This window comes from Nesoenas mayeri (assembly GCF_963082525.1).
Source record: "Nesoenas mayeri genome assembly, chromosome: 2".
NCBI classification, from domain to species: domain Eukaryota; kingdom Metazoa; phylum Chordata; class Aves; order Columbiformes; family Columbidae; genus Nesoenas; species Nesoenas mayeri.
In genome coordinates, this window is record NC_137543.1 from 81,044,399 (window position 1) to 81,061,890 (window position 17,492).

General features: G+C 37.0%; 1 protein-coding gene across 2 annotated transcripts in view; it reads right to left on the minus strand.

Annotated features, from left to right (window-relative positions):
• CDH18 (cadherin 18) overlaps positions 1-17,492 on the minus strand; it is a gene marked incomplete at both ends in the record, with an annotated part of 164,230 nt that overhangs the window by 38,193 nt on the left and 108,545 nt on the right. For both annotated transcript variants that reach the window (XM_080339182.1, XM_080339181.1), the window contains 2 exons: positions 7,525-7,778; positions 12,999-13,186. In XM_080339182.1, the coding sequence (XP_080195308.1) occupies positions 7,525-7,778; positions 12,999-13,186 (442 nt within the window). The remainder of the gene's footprint in view (positions 1-7,524; positions 7,779-12,998; positions 13,187-17,492) is intronic.

The window sequence follows — 17,492 nt, forward strand, 5'->3', positions numbered from 1 at the left end:
CATCCATCAGCTGATCAGAGATATTTTCTTATCATCTCCTATACAGGACTCCCAGGTCACCTTTCACACTGAAATCTCAGCTCAGCAGAAATGGCAGCCTTTCCTTTCCTTGTCCTGGAGATGTGAGGTGGCAGATCCTGAGAAGCATGAGGGAGTTGCAACCAATGAACCACTACCCCTTAGCAAAGCCTCCAAGAGACAATCACTACTGTTTTGCATTTCATGCAGAAGCTGGTGTCCTGCTTCTGCTCTCATTCCCATCCCCTGTGCATTGCTGGCACACTGCTCATCTTAGGCACTGTAAAATGGGAATATGTTCATTTGAAGAAAATGAGTCTTTTCTGTACACCCATCTTTTCTAGCTGACAGTTTCTGTCTGTATGTGTTACCCACTGATCATCTTTTCTAGCTAATTCTGCCAGTAAATGTAGGCTAAGAACAACCCACACCCTTAGAGGCATAATTCAGAAGTCAAAGCAAGATAAAGTTTTGTCATCTTTTCCTGACTTTATGAATCTCTTCAGAGGATTCCAACTGTCCAAATGCATTTCAAACAGATGTGTTGATGGCAGAACTGTTATATCAAAGTTGCTTTTTTATTCAGAGAGATTAGCATTCATATTCCAACGCTTCTAAGAAATGAAGTGCAGTCAGTGTCATGTGAGAATGACTTTTTGTTTCTAAAAGCTTTACTAGTTCAATACTAGTATTCTACTTACATATTATCTTTTTTTTTTCCCTCCTCATATTAGATATTAAACTAAAAAAAAAATAAAAAAACAAAAAACAACAAGATAGATAGATCTATGTCTATTTAATAGAGCTGAATGGTCCTATCAGAACACTACACTATGGAGATGTTAAGATATGAAGGTTGACTCCTAAAAGAATAAAAGAATTTTAAATACCAGAGGCATTCTGAAGTCAGAAAGGTAAAGATGATGTCCTGGCATGAAAAATCAGCCTCTCAGAGTCACCATATGAAGATGATCTGTCAGTTTTTTCTCTCACAGTTTTAGGTGATGGATGGAGATAGTTCTGGTTGCCGTGAGATTTTGACCACCATCCCGAGCTGGATGCTTCCTACTCAGAACAGCTGTCAGAACAGCTTACAAGTTCTTGCACAGAGAGACAGATATTTTTGTTAGTGAGAGGTCTGGGACAAATAGCTTGAGAAGAATCAAAAGTAATTTGAGGCCACAGGGAAAAAAATCCCACCTCAACACTATGAAAAAATGTTTTAAAATAGTTCCTTGCTGTGAAGACAGAAAGAGAATCAGAGAATAAATTGGAGAAAAATCCCCCTCTCTCTCCAGCTGTTCAAAATAGGGTGTTCTTTTTCTGTTTTGATTTACTGACAATCTTGGAGAAGAATAATACTGGAGGAATACAGAGAGCCAACAAATGAAGGGGGTGAGATGGAAGAGGACACAACTCCTGTCTGCTAACTAACTGTGAACATTTCACACACCCTGGGAAGATACTAGTGTGTCTCTGTAGGTGTTGATCACAGTGTTGTAGCAATGTTATGCTTTGAGAGTCTGAGCACAGTGAGGGACAGATGTTTGCCTTTGCTTCCACAAGTGCAGGGTTGGAAGGATCTGAGGGAGGATGTTCCCCCATTCAGGCATGTGAGGGCCAGTCAGTCAGCACAACAGCATTGATCTCAACAGGTTGCCCTAAGTACAGCCAACAAAGCATCCTGTGCACAACATAGCAGAAAGCAAACTGATGTTATTCCACTTAGGTAACATTCCAAAGCATGTAAAACAAATAATACAAGTAGATGAAGAGGCTTTTATATTTTCCAGCAGGGTAGGAGTCTTATCCCCTCTCCCTGCTGACAGTAGGGCAGAGCAGTGTAGAAATGGATTCTGATCTCAGAGAGCAAGAACTGAAAAACAATTTTTTAAAATACAATTTTCATTTTCAGCTTCCGATCCAATCCCCTCACACAGCTCTCTCCTGCATGTTCCTTCACTTAATATGTTGATGCTGCATAACCAAAATTTGAACGATTGAGTTTGAAGCAAATGTTCAGATTTTGTTCTACTTCTAGTAAATACAAACTTTACACCAGAAAAATAGTCTATAACCAGAATCCTCCACAACACCTCATGCATTAAAGGTACTCGGAAACAATTTACACAAATTTATTTCACAAATAAGTGAAACTCCATGGATATTTTCTTTCATCTACACATGTGTATTTCTGTTAAAATACCATTTACTGAAAATTCACTTCACTTTCTAAAACCTGATGCCAGAAAGTATTAAACCTAAGTATGTATTTTAGTAACAATGCAGGAAAAGTTAAAATAAGCTTCTCTATGTGTTGCAGGAATTGAAGAACAATTTCCTACACCATAACAATTATTATAATCCCATGAACTTGTAATTTGTAATTTTTCAGTATACTGTCTTAAAGAAAGGAAGAGAAGGTTGTTAATTTAAATCAAACTAGGGTAAGACAACTTTGAATTCATTATAGCTTCTATAGACCAGGTATGGTGCTGGAAAAACACATTTTTCTGCTCATTAGTATTTATATGTGTCATAACCATTATGAGACATCATCCTTTATAAGACCATTAGAAAAGTGAGAAGCCAGAATCAGGACTGAGGCTGCACTTGTATTCTTCTCTAACTTGGCACAAAATAAGCAGTATGATAGTCATAGGGAAGGGAAAAAAAAAAAAAAAAAAAAAAAAAAAAAAAGCTTCTTCTGACTTTCTTTGGTTATTTTTTTGCTGGTTTTGCCTTTCCTGGAAGTAAAACAATCATTTTCTATAAAAGACAACCATGTGCCATTTTATGCTTCATAATTATTTCTTCTGCATTTTAATGCTTTTTTAGCAGTAGTGTCAAGAGTACAGTGAAGAAAGAAGTTCATTTTCTTGTGACATCAGGGAGGCACTAAAGCTATTTTGGTTTCCAATAGCTAATAAATTTCAGCCCTAGAGAATAAAATTCATTACAATGAGGTAGTTTACAGACTGGTTAGAGAAAAAAAAAAAACAGCAAAACATCAATGTATTAATATAATAAACCAATCACCTTTCCCAGGATTCAACAAAGTATAAGGTTATTTTTGACTAAGCCATGATAGACATCATTCTGGAAAAGGAAGGTGCTTATATTTCTTATCGTTTGACACTACCACCACACATAGAGTGTTGATCAGTACCTGTACCTCATTCACCAGGAATCTTCTGCTAAGTAGTTGTGCAGAGACCATTTCTGCCCAGAAATGCTAACAACTGAAGTCAAACATAATGAGTGGGAGTAACAAATGACGATAGGACCTCTCATTAATGTGCAAAACTGTGATTAGCCTCCTGTACCAGTGCATGACAAAGTTTGCACAGTAGCAGCAAAAGCAGTGAGTTATCTTTGCAGTATTTCTATCATAGCATATCTTATTTTGCAAAAATTACTCTTACCAGGGTATAGTGTTAATAAAGACTTTCAGTTCCTCATAGGACAGTATCAAACTGGGATCAAGTTAATATGATGGAACTTGTCCATGTCATGCAAATATTTTCACTATTTGATCAGAGTTTCAGAAAGTGTAATGGTCTTAAAACTACACTCGTACTCTTTTCTGAATCACTAACGTCACGGAAGCTTGAGAAACAGCAACAACATTATTTTTCTGAAAACCACTCCACTGAAAACAGCACAGATGCAGTCAGAAAGCTAGAACCACCTAACAACCACCTAGAGGAAGGTGGCAGGGTTTCAACAGGCACTACCACAGCCCTGAGGCAGCATTAGCAGCCTGGAGCTGCTCCCAATGCACATATGCAACTTGCCAATCAAAAGCTGTTTTCACCCCTAACCTCCATGTAAGTCTTCAGTGTATGGGTTCATGAAGAAAAAAAGATAATTTCTAAGTAAGCATGGAGAGATTTAAAATTAATAATATACTAAAATAAAATTATAATTAGAGCATTTAATAGTTATGCTTTCTTTCATATTGTATGGGAAACTTTCAAGACCTGTTTGCACATCAGATAGTATATAAGACATGATTTGACCCTGATCTTTTCAAGCAATAAGATTTTGGTATAGAAGCAGACTACTTGACACATTGCAATGAAAAGGGTTTAGCTTCCCATAAATGTTCCAACAAGACAGTAATCACTGTGAATTAATTACAATTTGGGGTGTTTTCCACTGATTTAGAACAAATCTTTTAAAGTAAATAGCTGTTTTTCAAATGTCTCAAAAAATCTTTATCTTTAAAATTGATACATGATAGAGTTATATCTTTATTTTTCATGTTGCATATGATGGTCTGCTTTTCATATTTAAATATAATAATAATATTTTATTTTAAAACATAGCATTTTGAAAATTTTCCATGAAGTGCATTTATATCTACTTGAAGAATAAAAAAAAAAAAAAAAATCAACTTAAAAAGAAAAATCCTTTAAAACAGCTCAAATTGCCAAGTAGATAATGTCTGAATAAAAGAAACCTCTAATAGCTACATTTGTTACTACAGAGGTTCTTTTCCTGGGGTTGAAAAAGTGAAACAGCAGTACAATTACTGAAACCAAGTCAGTGCCCTCTGAAGTCTGCTCAGCTCTGGAAAAAGCTGAAATCACTGTGATGAAATTGCAGTAAGGAAATAAGGAGGAAAAAAAAGTGTTCAGCTCCCTCTCTACTGATAACAATAGAGATCATTATTTATTTGGGGGTTTTAGCTTAAATAATTTATTTTTTAAAAATATTTCCCTTCAGCATTGTTAATTACTGTAACTATTCCTCTAACCAGTATTCTGATTAAAAGAATCATTGCTGCCACCAAAATAAAGTGTGCTTAATTGGGCAGTGAACAAATCTCAGCACTGTATCTCTTTTAGCAACTGGACAGCAAAGTGATACAGTTGCAACTGTGTCTGTCTAATGCTTTATCAATCTCACACACAGCAACGAGCATGCTCATAAAATGGAAAGCACTCACAAGGGGATTGGGAAAAATTGTTAAGCAAATCACCGCTCTATAGCTTGTTCTGTAGACTCACAGCATTTGGAGACATATCTGAGCCATTTGGTTGAGGAACCATTATTCCATTGCTCCACATAGATCAGCTGTGCATGTCTTATTTGTAACTATCTTCCCTGGAAACTGTGTGACCTGTCCTTTCTAAGAAAGTTACATTGAATCTTCTTGGGTTTTATTTTCATTATCACTATTTTTATTTTGAATGAACCAGGAACTGTGCAGAAATGAAGGTGAGATGTGATCTCATCATCCTCAGACTTTCTTGAAAAGCAGTACAGAAGGACCTAAATGCACTGTGAGCACACTTCTGAGAAAAACAACCTCCTCTGAGATGTTTCTTCGCCCATCATTGTGATGGGAACATGGGGCAGGACATTGCCTTCACTGGAGCAACAGCTGAGCCCAGCTGGCCTGGCCTGCTTCTGAGGTTGCGCACCACTTCCAACCCATTGTTTCCTGAGCTGTGGCCAAATCTTGAAACAAGAAAAAGCCCTTCTGCGCAGTGTCAGTCTTTGTGCGTAAAGTGAGGTGAGGGAATCACGGAATCACAGAATGGTTGTGTTTGGAAGTGACCTCTGGGGATCACCTCATCCAATGCCACTGTTAAACTGTTAAACTGTTAAACTGTTCCTTCTGATCCCCCTATCTCCAAATGATCTTTCCAGCCTTTGTACACACTGTTGCTGCTTCCCTTTTGGTATGGTTGTCTTAATCCTTTCTAGACAAAACTCTTAGAGACCATGGACAGTTGAAGTATGGAGGAACCAGTTGAATCTGCATTTGCTCTTTGTATTCCAGAACTACCCTGACAGCTAATCTGTCTGAATCTGTTAGTTATTGTTTCAGAATTATAGTATTAAAGCTAAAGGCACTTGGTAGTTATTTTCAGTGAAATTTTCTAATTTAGATTATGATTTAGACACAAATACTGTAGTGGCAATTGTTCAAAGGCAATAACTTGCCAATAAGAAATTGTACTTATTGATTGTCTGACATGAAACATTTTTAATCTTAGACTGTTAGCACTAGATAACCATAAAAACCTGATGCTTTCATTGTTCTGCAAAAATTGTTTCATCTTACTGAGACAATTACGCATACCCAGCAGATTTCAACTCAGTCAAGAGACTAAAAATGCCTAATTACTTTAAGAAAAACTGTTTTGCAAGTATGTACTCATATGATTTCCACAAAGGCTATAGCATTATGTCATAAAAAGGAATAGCATCAAATATGTATTCATGAAGATTTTTTCTCCTTTTAAATCAACATTTTAAATCAACTACCACCTTTGAGACAAACATTCATTTGTTGTTCCACAAATTTCTCACATTGTACGTCAGTAACTCATTCCATAAATTAAGCCAGTAAAAAATGTCATTGGACCCTATTAAAGCTGAAAACACGTAAATGAAAACTTTAAAGCAGTAATGAATTCAAACTCCACTACCAGAGTGTTAAAGGTTAAATCCAAATGCTCATAAATTTAAAAGTTGAAATAATATCCATATGTGTATTTTTGGCATAATTTTTTTTTTTTTTTTTTTCCCCAAGCTTGCTGTGAGATTATTTCTAGCTGAATTTCAGTTCCTTAGTTCAGACCATAGCCTCTTTCTGAGACAATTCTGTTATTATATGAAGTATTCTGGCCAGACCAGCAACACAGCAACCTTCCTTTATTTTTTTTTTTTTTCCTTTTTAATGAGAGCATTTGATTTAAGAATGAATTTAATTTAAAAAAACAAAACAAAACAAAACAACACTTGTCTTTCCTTTCTAGTATGTTACATGTTCATTGAGTTTTCAAATGATGTATCTGATGTTGCAAGTGCTTGCTTCTCAAGACTTCTTTGCCCTAGAACTGGCAATTGGAGATGACACAACATATGCCTAGCAACATCAGTGGAGTGCATTGTATTGTATCATTCTATTCTTTTGATACCCCACTAAAACTGAAGCATATTCCCAAATAATGGCTTCCTCCTCAAATGCAATTTTGCAAAAATTATACTGCATGTCAGTGGAGAAATGTGTACCTAAACCTGTTCCTGTCTTTCACAAGCACCTGGGACAAGTACAGTGTGGCAGGTGTACAGACAGCCAGCACAACAGCAGCATGACAGGGGAAAAAAAACATTATGGTCCTGAACAGATTTATAACTAGTGGCAGGATACTGAATGCCAGCAGGACAGTGAGGTGAGCCATTTTATATGATGTGGTAACCATATGCTGGCCTTGTTATATGTGCTGTTTGGAGAGGTGCTGTTGCAGGAACTAGTGCACACAGACCTTTACTCAGATTGATGGCTAGATGGCAATTTCACTGCAAAACAACAAAAGGCTGATGATTACATTTTTTAAATCTAATCCATACAGACAGATCATGACACCATTCTGATAAATGCTTCCCCTCATGTAACAAAATAAAAGACATAGCTTCATACATCTCAGATCTCTTTAACCCTTTAGCAAGTGGAATTCAATCTAGTGTGATTTGGACTTACTATACCTCACTAAACTGTCGGCAGCATCAGGATCTTGTGCCGTTACTGTACCAACAACAGACCCGATCTCAGCGTTTTCATAAACTTCCATGACATAGGAAGGCATAGTGAAGAGTGGAGGTTCATCCACATCGCCAACAATGATCTTCAACATTGTTACATCTTTGAATGGTCCCAAGTGAGAAAATCGGAAATCAAGGTGAGTATTTGCTCCTTCTATATTAAGTGTATATGATTTCTTTTTTTCATAGTTGAGTGGCTGTTGGCAGAAAAAAAAAAAAAAGATTTATCAATACCATTCTGTGCTTCAGTTCAGTCTGCTAGCAAGCTAACTACATCTTTTGCATTTAACTAAAACCACATTTCTTTATGTTACTGGAAAGGGCCAATATTCTGTGATATTCTGGGGACAACTGCCATACCTTTTAAGTAGAAGGATATACAAGAAGCAGAATGGATTCAGGTTTTTTCTATGACAGAACTGTGGGCAAGGTAGCAGTTTTGGAAAAACTCTAAGCAAATTTGCAAATAGCATGAAATTCTTCTTCAGTAATAAAGTCTCTGAATTTTATCGGCTTTTGATTTTTATTGGTAGAGACTGATGTATCCTAATTTAAATTAACTTCATATTTTCAAGTAACACGTTTAATAGAAAGTGATAGCAACACTAAAATTCTTTTCAGCATCTCTTAAATGCTCAACTGAAAAAAAAAAAAAAAAAAAAAAAAAAAAGGAACTCCTTGCAAGAAAACAGTTATCATAAGAGACGGGAACTTTAATGTGTAAGCATAGCCTACACTTGTGCTTGTGTACCTTTCTAATCCCTATATTCTTGACCATTTCCTTTGCAATTCTTCAACACCAACAATGAGGCAACTCTACAGCCTGTCTCATCATCAATTGCTGTGCTGCACATGGATTATGCAGTTATAAATGGGGAGAAAGTCTGCAACAGGGAATATACCTTCTACAGGGCCTAATGTTCCAATAAAGCCCAATGGAAGGCAGATCCACAGCTGTACCATCCACCAGAAGCATCACTGACACTTCAATATTGCCCTGTTATTTAAATCAATAGATTCCTGCTAGGAATCCGACCTCTCTACTGGGAAGGAAGGTGGGTGTCTGACTTGTGTATCACACAGCAGGGATTATTTCTTTCTTAGAAGTCCCATTTCTAGCTTCTATTTACACGTCAAAAATTCATCTCCATAGTTCAGCTGGTTTTGAAACTTTTGTGAACTAATTTTACTGACTTGGTATGTTGATATTTGTTTTAACTCTACAATAGCATGCTATTACAGTGTCTTATGCAAGATATAAGGTAAACATGACACACTCAACGCTTAACTCTTCTAGCATCAGATAGTCATGTAGCAAAGGGGACTACAGTGATATTTAATTTAAAAGTATGAAAGTAATTAACAGATACAGAATTAAGTAATCTTTTTTACTGGAAGCCTTGTTTACAGGGCCACAACTATTTTGAGTTGGTTTCTTAAGCTTTACTAGAGTATTGACTACATTTCATAGACAGCCCATCAAGAATTTCATGGGAGAAGTTACTTTTTCTATATATTGTCTGTTAGTTCTAGTTACTGAAATGACTAAAAAATACCAGTTCAGTTTAGATGACTTAAACGTCTCAAGAAACTGATCTCAGAACTCATAATCAATGGCAAAAGATGTATTATTTGTTGTGCTGCAAAACCCCTGTTTACTCCAGTTTATGGTCTGAGTCACTACCTTTTCCTTGATTTTACAGAGAAAAATATATGCACAAATGAAGAACTGTCAGTCTCTTCTGAACTCTTCTGCAATCTTAACATGTGCCCACTTTCCAGGTAGAGTCTGAGCCACTTCTTCAGTTCAGAATTGTACTATACTGACTGTATGGACTGGCTGCAATGATGATAACAAGGCCAATGGGAGAGAAAGCTGACAGAGCTACCACATAATGAGACACTTTAAATACAGAAGTATTGAGAAGAACCTCTGCTGTAATTTTGTTTAACTTTTATCAATATCTCTCTGCACTTCCATAAAGTTAGGCAAGTTTCTGGGAAACAAGTAAACCAAGGAGGACACAAAGCACGCGCTTATCTGTTTCACAAAGATATGCCAGAGCATGCATGCAGTCCTAGAACAGATTTAAGAGTTTCAGATTGCAATTTTTAAAATATGTTTGTGTGTTGAGAAAAAGCAATCTTTCTTGATAATAGACACCTTAATACTTACTGGGTTACAAAGTTTTGGTTTCATCCAATTTATAAAGAAAGATAAATAAGTTAATATTAGTACACCAAGCAAAGCAGATAGTTTGTATGTATACATATATATATATATATATGTATTTATGTACTACCATTAAGTTTCCAACAGTGTGAGGACATAAGCATAACAGTAAAAGAAGTTGCATACCTGTGGATTTTTTTATTTATTTTTTTTTTCTCGCAATAGAAATTATTATGATACTGTGGCATGGCAGAATTCCTCTATGACCTGTATTGTTCTATATGGACCTGACAGCCTGTCTGAACCAAAATCAGTACAAGTTCAACCAAGGCTAACCTCGTGTTTCCTACCACCGTGAAGAGTGGAAAAGTAGTACTTAAGGTGAGAGGAACTCAATGTGTGATTTGTCAATGCCAGTATATATTTTGTAGATAAAATCTACAGTAAATTTGATGGATGTTGTATAAGAAAAATAGTTGGTCAGGATTTATATATGTTATATATTCCTTTTTTCATCTATGTATTGAAGGACAATTAATTCATTCTCTTAACACTGCCAGTATGAGAGTTGTTTTTTTTTTTTTTTTTCTGTTCTGCTTTCTCTGTCTCTCTTTCTAAATGTGTAAAGACAAGTTTTAAAGGTATGGAAATTTAACATAGCCTGATAAATCTATTACTATAAAAAAGAGTTAAGTATACTACTCAAATCAAATCAGTTCATAAAGAAATACAAGTTTAATAAATTCAAACTCAGATGTTGTTCATTAATTTATGTTGTATTTCTGTTATGAGCAGGGAAATATTAAATAGTAATTTGCATTGCTCTGCAGCATATATATTCTAAGAATAAACAAGGATTGCAAATTGTAACTATCATGCCCTTTTGGAAAAATAAGTTGATACTGATAGTGATTGGATTAGGTTGTATAGGAAGATACATTTCTTCCAGAAAACATATGAGGAATAGAACAAAGTCTAAAATCTTGTTTTCTTTCTTTTGTGTAGTTATTAATAACTCAGACAATACAAACATTTGTTTTTGTCCAGAAATACAAAAATAATCCGTTCAGATAACCAGAAAAAGGTGATATTTCAACCATAGCGAAAACAGTTTTTGACTTTCGTATTCCTTCTTCTTCTTCCCATAAGGTCTATGAATTAAAGAATTAGACACTGGGGCACAAGAGAAGAAGACTTTACTTTGCTGCACTGTAATTCACAGAGTTGAAAAAATATCACTATTTTTAACATTACGCTGTCTAAGACAGAAAAGACATATACTGTACTAAGGATTATTATTACCAGGGGTCACAATTAGTAACATTTTTTACAAAATTATTATTTTTCTTGTTCTCTCCTGAGAAGTAAGGAAATTTGCAAGCAAAGCATATTCTGTGATATTTTATGTCTTTGAACAACTCACAAGTCACTTGCATCACTTTTCCTTTAAGTTTTGATAAAATATAAAAAAAAAAAAAAAGAAATCTGATTGCAATTTGAATCTACAGAAACTATTTTACTAGGCTTCTGCTTAAATACTGTAAATGTATTAAAATTGACTTTTATCTTACATTCAAAGAACAAATTGGGCCTCCATTTACAGCCTGTCTAATGCTGTACAAAGAAATTTGCTCATTGACTCATCTATTATTTCAGGTAATCTGAGCTTTAATCTTATTTTGCCAGTAGGAGTTTTCTTTTCTAATCTATATTTAATATAATTTATTAATCATACCATTCATGTTAAAAGACCTAAGGTATTCTAATTCAGCAAGAGTTTGAATGTAAAAATGATAATTGGAAAAAAAAAAATACAAATGAAATATTTCAACTATTTAATCAGATTCACAATAGGACTCATTTAATTCCAACAACCAAACAAAAATAATTTCAGTGGTATAAAAAAAGACAGAATTTACCTCTGTGTGGCTGAAAGAGGTGAGCATTACACAATCTTTATAAAAGACACTGAATTAAAGCTTTTTAAGATACTGAGAGAGATGCAAACTCTTTTTAAATTATTACAAATTATAAAAATGTTTCCTGCATTTACAAAGCCTATTTAAGATGTTAAATAAAGCATACATAAATAAATTTCTTCTCAGATGTAAAAAAAAGTTCTTTGTTATATTTTTTATTTATTCTCTTCTCCCACATTTTATCTGGTTTTTGTTCCTCCAACTCTTAATCAGACCCAGAATATATTTTACAAAATATGAATACAGATACACTTTTAATTTTTGGGCTGCATGGATATAATTGATATAATTGATGCCTACAAGCCTGAATAACAAGAATGCACATGAGAATTGCTAGTTGATGTCTGTGAGTCTCAGTGAAAACTGAAATAAATAAATTATTTCCCTTTGTTGGAAAGGGTGTTTTATTTATTTGTTCATTTGTTTGTTTGTTTTTAATGTTGCTTAAACATAGTAGCCCATCTCTCTTTTGAGGTCCCTTCCAATCCCTGACATTCTGTGTGATTCTGTGTAAATTTAAATCTAGCTATAGAATATTAGCAGAAGTTGGCAGACACTTAAGGAAACATTCACTATGAACTCAGTTCAGAGGACTTAATATGGAGATTAAATTATCTATGGAATTAGATTTGTGCATAGAATTGAGTTAAGAAAGAAATTAAATTACAAGAAAATTTTATAATCAATAGTTTGATACATAATTAATAGCTTAAATATAGGAAAATCATATAAATATAGGAAATTCATATAAATTATAGCTGTGTGATAGTTTGACCAGTTACAATTTGAGTCTTTACAAGCAAGTTAGTATTTACAGTACACAGTGCACAATACTTGACCCTTTAGATGCCAGCTGGCAAAAAAGTAAAAAAATAACAGCCTATGAAAACTGAGTTACACATTCATCGGCATGGATGAACTTTCAATGCCATAATTCATAAAGTCCAGGAACACTAGTACAACTTTCTGCTAAATTTTATTTCTTCCAAAGAAATGCAAAACCATCATTCAGAAACATTAAAGTATCTTAATAAAAAAAATCACTAAGTTTATTACAAATATAAGATATGACCATTCAAAAAGCACAGAAGATTTAAATAATTTTTTTCTTGATTTTTGCTTCTCTCTGATGTGGCCCCCAGTGAAAATGACTTTGACACCTCTAGTTTAAACAGTAAAATGTTTCATCATGGTATCTTTTTATTCAGTGTTTGTCACTATATTTTAATTACATAGACAGGGAACTTTCAAAGTCCATTACTTACCTTCTTCAAGGAAAGAATTCCTTCCCTTGTGTCTTTGTCAGTAGATATAGAGAACACCCCAGAGCCATCACCATTTATAATTGTGTACTTCATGTCTGCATTTGAACCAGTGTCTGCATCATTTGCTTTGATTTTGCCAACTGCTGAGCCAACTTGAGCTGATTCAGGAACATATAGTTGGTAATGTTCTGAAGGGGAAAGAAACAAAAACAAAACCAAAACCACAATAGCTTAGACATTTTCTAGCCACACTAAATTAGAGAACTATTAGGTGCTTAATACACTTCTGAGTAAATAGAAGAGAATTTCATATGGAAAACAGAAAAATAAACCTATTGAACTTATTTAGATACTTGAAAGCATTCAAAAGGAAATGGTATTTTCACAGAATCACAGAATGTTAGGGATTGGAAGGGACCTCAAAACATCACCTAGTCCAATCCCCCTGCCAGAGCAGGAACACTTAGATGAGGCTACACAGGAGGGGGTCCAGGTGGATTTTGAATGTCTCCAGAGTAGAAGACTCCACAACCCCCCTGGGTAGCCTGTTCCAGTGTTCTGTTACCCTCACTTAGAATAAGTTTCTTCTCAAATTTAAGTGGAACCTCTTGTGTTTCAGTTTGAACCTGTTGCCGCTTGTCTCATCATTGGTTGTCACCAAGAAGAGTCTGGTTCCATCCTCGTGACACTCACCCTTTATATATTTTTAAACATTAATAAGGTCACCCATCAGTCTCCTCTTCTCCAAACTAAAGAAGCCCAGTTCCCTCAGCCTTTCCTCATAAGGGAGATGTTCCACTCCCTTAATCATCTTTGTTGCCCTGCGTTAGACTCTACTCAGCAGTTCCCTGTCCTTCTCGAACTGAAGGGTCCAGAACTGGATACAATATTCCATCTGTGGTCTCACCACGTCGGAGTAGAGAGGAAAGAGAACCTCTCTCAACCTACTAACCACCTCCCTTCTAATACACCCTAGGATGCCATTGGCCTTCCTGGCCACAAGGGCACAGTGCTGGCTCATGGTCATCTTGCTGTCCACCAGGACCCCCAGGTCCCTTTCCCCTACGCTGCTCTCTAATATGTAATTTCCCAACCTATACTGGAACCTGGGGTTGTTCCTGCTCAGATGCAATACTCTACACTTTCCCTTGTTATATTTCATTAAACTTTTCCCTGCTCAACTCTCCAGCCTATCCAGGTCTCTCTGGATGACAGCACAGCCCTTTGGCATGTCAGCCACTCCTCCCAGCTTGGTGTCATCAGCAAACTTGCTGACAGGGCACCCTGTTCCCGCATCCATGTCACTGATCAATATATTTAATAATATAGGTCCCAGTACCAAGCCTTGGGGGACTCCACTAGATACAGGTTTCCAACTGGACTCCACCCCATTGATCATGACTCTCCGGCTTCTTTCCTTCCGCCAGTTCACAGTCCATCTTATTACCCAATCGTCCAGACCCCACTCCCTCAGTTTAGCTGTAAGGATGCTATGGGAGACTGTGTCAAAGGCTTTACTGAAGTCAAGGTAGACCACATCCACTGCACTGCCATCAGCTATCCTCCTCATTACATCCTCATAAAAGGCAATGAGGTTGGTCAAGCACAACTTCCCCTTGGTGAAGCCATGCTGACTGCCCCTAATGACCCTCTTATCCTTGATATGCCTTGAGATGGCACCAAGGATAAGTGGTTCCATCACTTTCCCAGGGATGGAGGTGAGGCTGACCGGTCTACAGTTAGCTGGGTCCTCCTTCTTGCCCTTTTTGAAGATTGGAGTGACATTTGCTTAAAGACCAGAGTGACATTTCCTTTCCTCCAGTCCTCAAGTACCTCTCCCATTTCCAAAGACTTGGCAAAGATGATGGAGAGTGGTCCAGCAATGACCTCAGCCAGCTCCCTCAGCACCCGTGGGTACGTCCCATTTGGACCCATGGATTTATGGATGTCCAGATTGCCTAATTGCTCCCTAACCCAGTCCTCATCAACTAAGGCAGACTCCTCCATTGTCCTGACTTCCTCTAGGGCCTCAGGGGTATGGGACTCCTCAGGACAGACTCCAGCAGAGTAGACAAAGAAGGCATTTAGTAACTGCCTTCTCTGTATCATCTGTCACCAAGGCACCCACCTCATTCACCAGTGAGCCTACATTGCCTCTGGTGTTATTTTTATCTGCCATGTATTTGAAAAAGCTCTTTCTGTTGTCCTTGACCCCTCTCACCAGGTTTAATTCTAAGGAGGCTTTAGCTTTCCTATTTGCCTCCCTACACCCTCTGACAACAGCCTCGTATTCTTCCTAAGTGGCCAGTCCCTCCTTCCATGATCTGTAAACTCTCCTCTTCCACTTGATCTTACCCAGCTGTTCCCTGTTTAACCACACAGGTCTCCTGGCTCCCTTCCTTGAATTCCTACATGTCAGGATGCTCTGATCTTGAGCTTGGTAGAAGCAGTCCCTGAACACTAACCAGCTGTCTTGGGCCCCTTTACCTTCAAGCAGACTTGCCCATGGGATTTCCCCTAGTGATTGCTTGAAAAGGCCAAAGTTTGCCCTGCTAAAGTCCAGGGTTGCAATTCGGCTTGCTATTCTGTTCCTGCCACACAAGATCCTGAACTCCACCATTTCATGGTCACTGCAACCAAGGCAGCCCTCAACCTTCATTGCTTCAACCAGACACTCCTTGTTAGTGAGGATGACATCCAGCAGTGCACCTCTCCTAGTCGGCTCCTCCACCATTTGTATCAGAAAGTTATGATCAAGGCACTGGGGGAACCTCCTAGACTGTGGCTGGCTGGTTGAGTAGTCCTTCCAGCAAACATCAGGGAAGTTAAAATCCCCCACCACAACCAGGGCCTGTGATTGTGAGGCTGCTCCCAGCTGTCTGTAGAAGGCCTCATCAAGTTCCTCACCCTGATCTGGTGGCCTGTAGTAGACACCCACAACAGTATCACCCCTACCAGCCTACTCCTTAATTCTCACCCATACACTCTCAACTAGCTCCTCAGCCATGCCTGGACACCACTCAATACATTGTAGTTGCTCTCTCACGTAAAGAGCAACTCCACCACCATGCCTGACTGACCTGTCTTTCCTGAAAAGGACATCCATGACCACATACCAGTCATGTGAGCTGTCCCACCATGTCTCTGTCATTGACACCAGATCATAATCTCCTGCCCAAATACAGGTTTCTAACACCTCCTGCTTACTCCCCATGCTGCACACATTGGTGTACAGGCATTTTGGAGAGCGAGCTGAGCACACTGATTTCACCCTAGGGGTATGGGAGGTCTCCTGGACTTCATCAACTCTAGAGTGTTGCCCGACTGATGCAAGCCCAGCCACAACCCCACCCCCTTCAAGTCTAGTTTAAAGCTCTCATTTTACTTGGGATGTCTTCATTCCCTATTCAAAATCCAAATTACCTAATGCAGGATTTTGTTTTTCACAGTTATTTTTGCTATTTATCACATAACACAGAAATTAACTCTAAAGTTTACTTCACATCAGTATTTTTAAAACTTTATTCTCCATAGACAAAATATATTTGTCTTCATCAACTTACCATCACATGAGCAGTCAAATGAGTACTTTTGAACTAGAGAATCTTTGTAGGTTATATTTGTAATTTTTTTTTTCCTGACATCCAATCGTTTTAGCAACATTGTCTCAACATTTTACAACATCCAACCAACTCAATTTTTTCTACAGAAAAATATAATAGATCTTAGTGTTTTACCATTGCTATTTTGTAGAGGTTTTGCTGCAGCATAAAACACTTTTCACAAAAATTTTACTTGGTATCCATGGTAAAGGAAAATGAACATAGTGGGTACATAAAAGTATTACACAATTGAGCACATAAAAAACATTCATAACAACTGTGACCTCATTTTAGTGTTTTTATAACCTGTTAAGTTAATAATTAGAAAATGGAATATTTTTCTGGGAAAAAAAAAAAAAAAAAAAATCTTAACTGTCTCTGTCCTTCTGGATTAAATCTCCTACCAGAGTTGGCTGAGGGACAGGAAAGTGCAGCAAGGAGAAAAAAGTGGCAGACAAAATATGATTACATAAACCTCAATTTCCATCTGAAACTACGCTAGAAAGATAGTTCCATGAAATTTTCTCCAATAATGCTAGTATTGCAACACAGTGGGGATGCTGAAACCTACCATCACTGAAAAGGAGAATATACATTCAATAAAGGCTTTGCACATCCTAAAAAAAACCCCTCAAACAACCTCCCTCATCCAAATCCCTCCCCAACAACCTGCATAGTTTACATCACAGGCCAACCACCATCACAGAAAAAAAAAGAGCAAAAATACAACTTCTGTTATTATACATCCTCTGAAGCCCTACAGAGCTTCTTCTGTATTTCCTGTAATCATTCTACAATAGTGAATACAATGCACTGAGGTGCAAAAGAGTGGATCAGAAGATGCTGCATATCAAAACTACCATGTCATCACATTTAGTTGAGTTTAAACCAG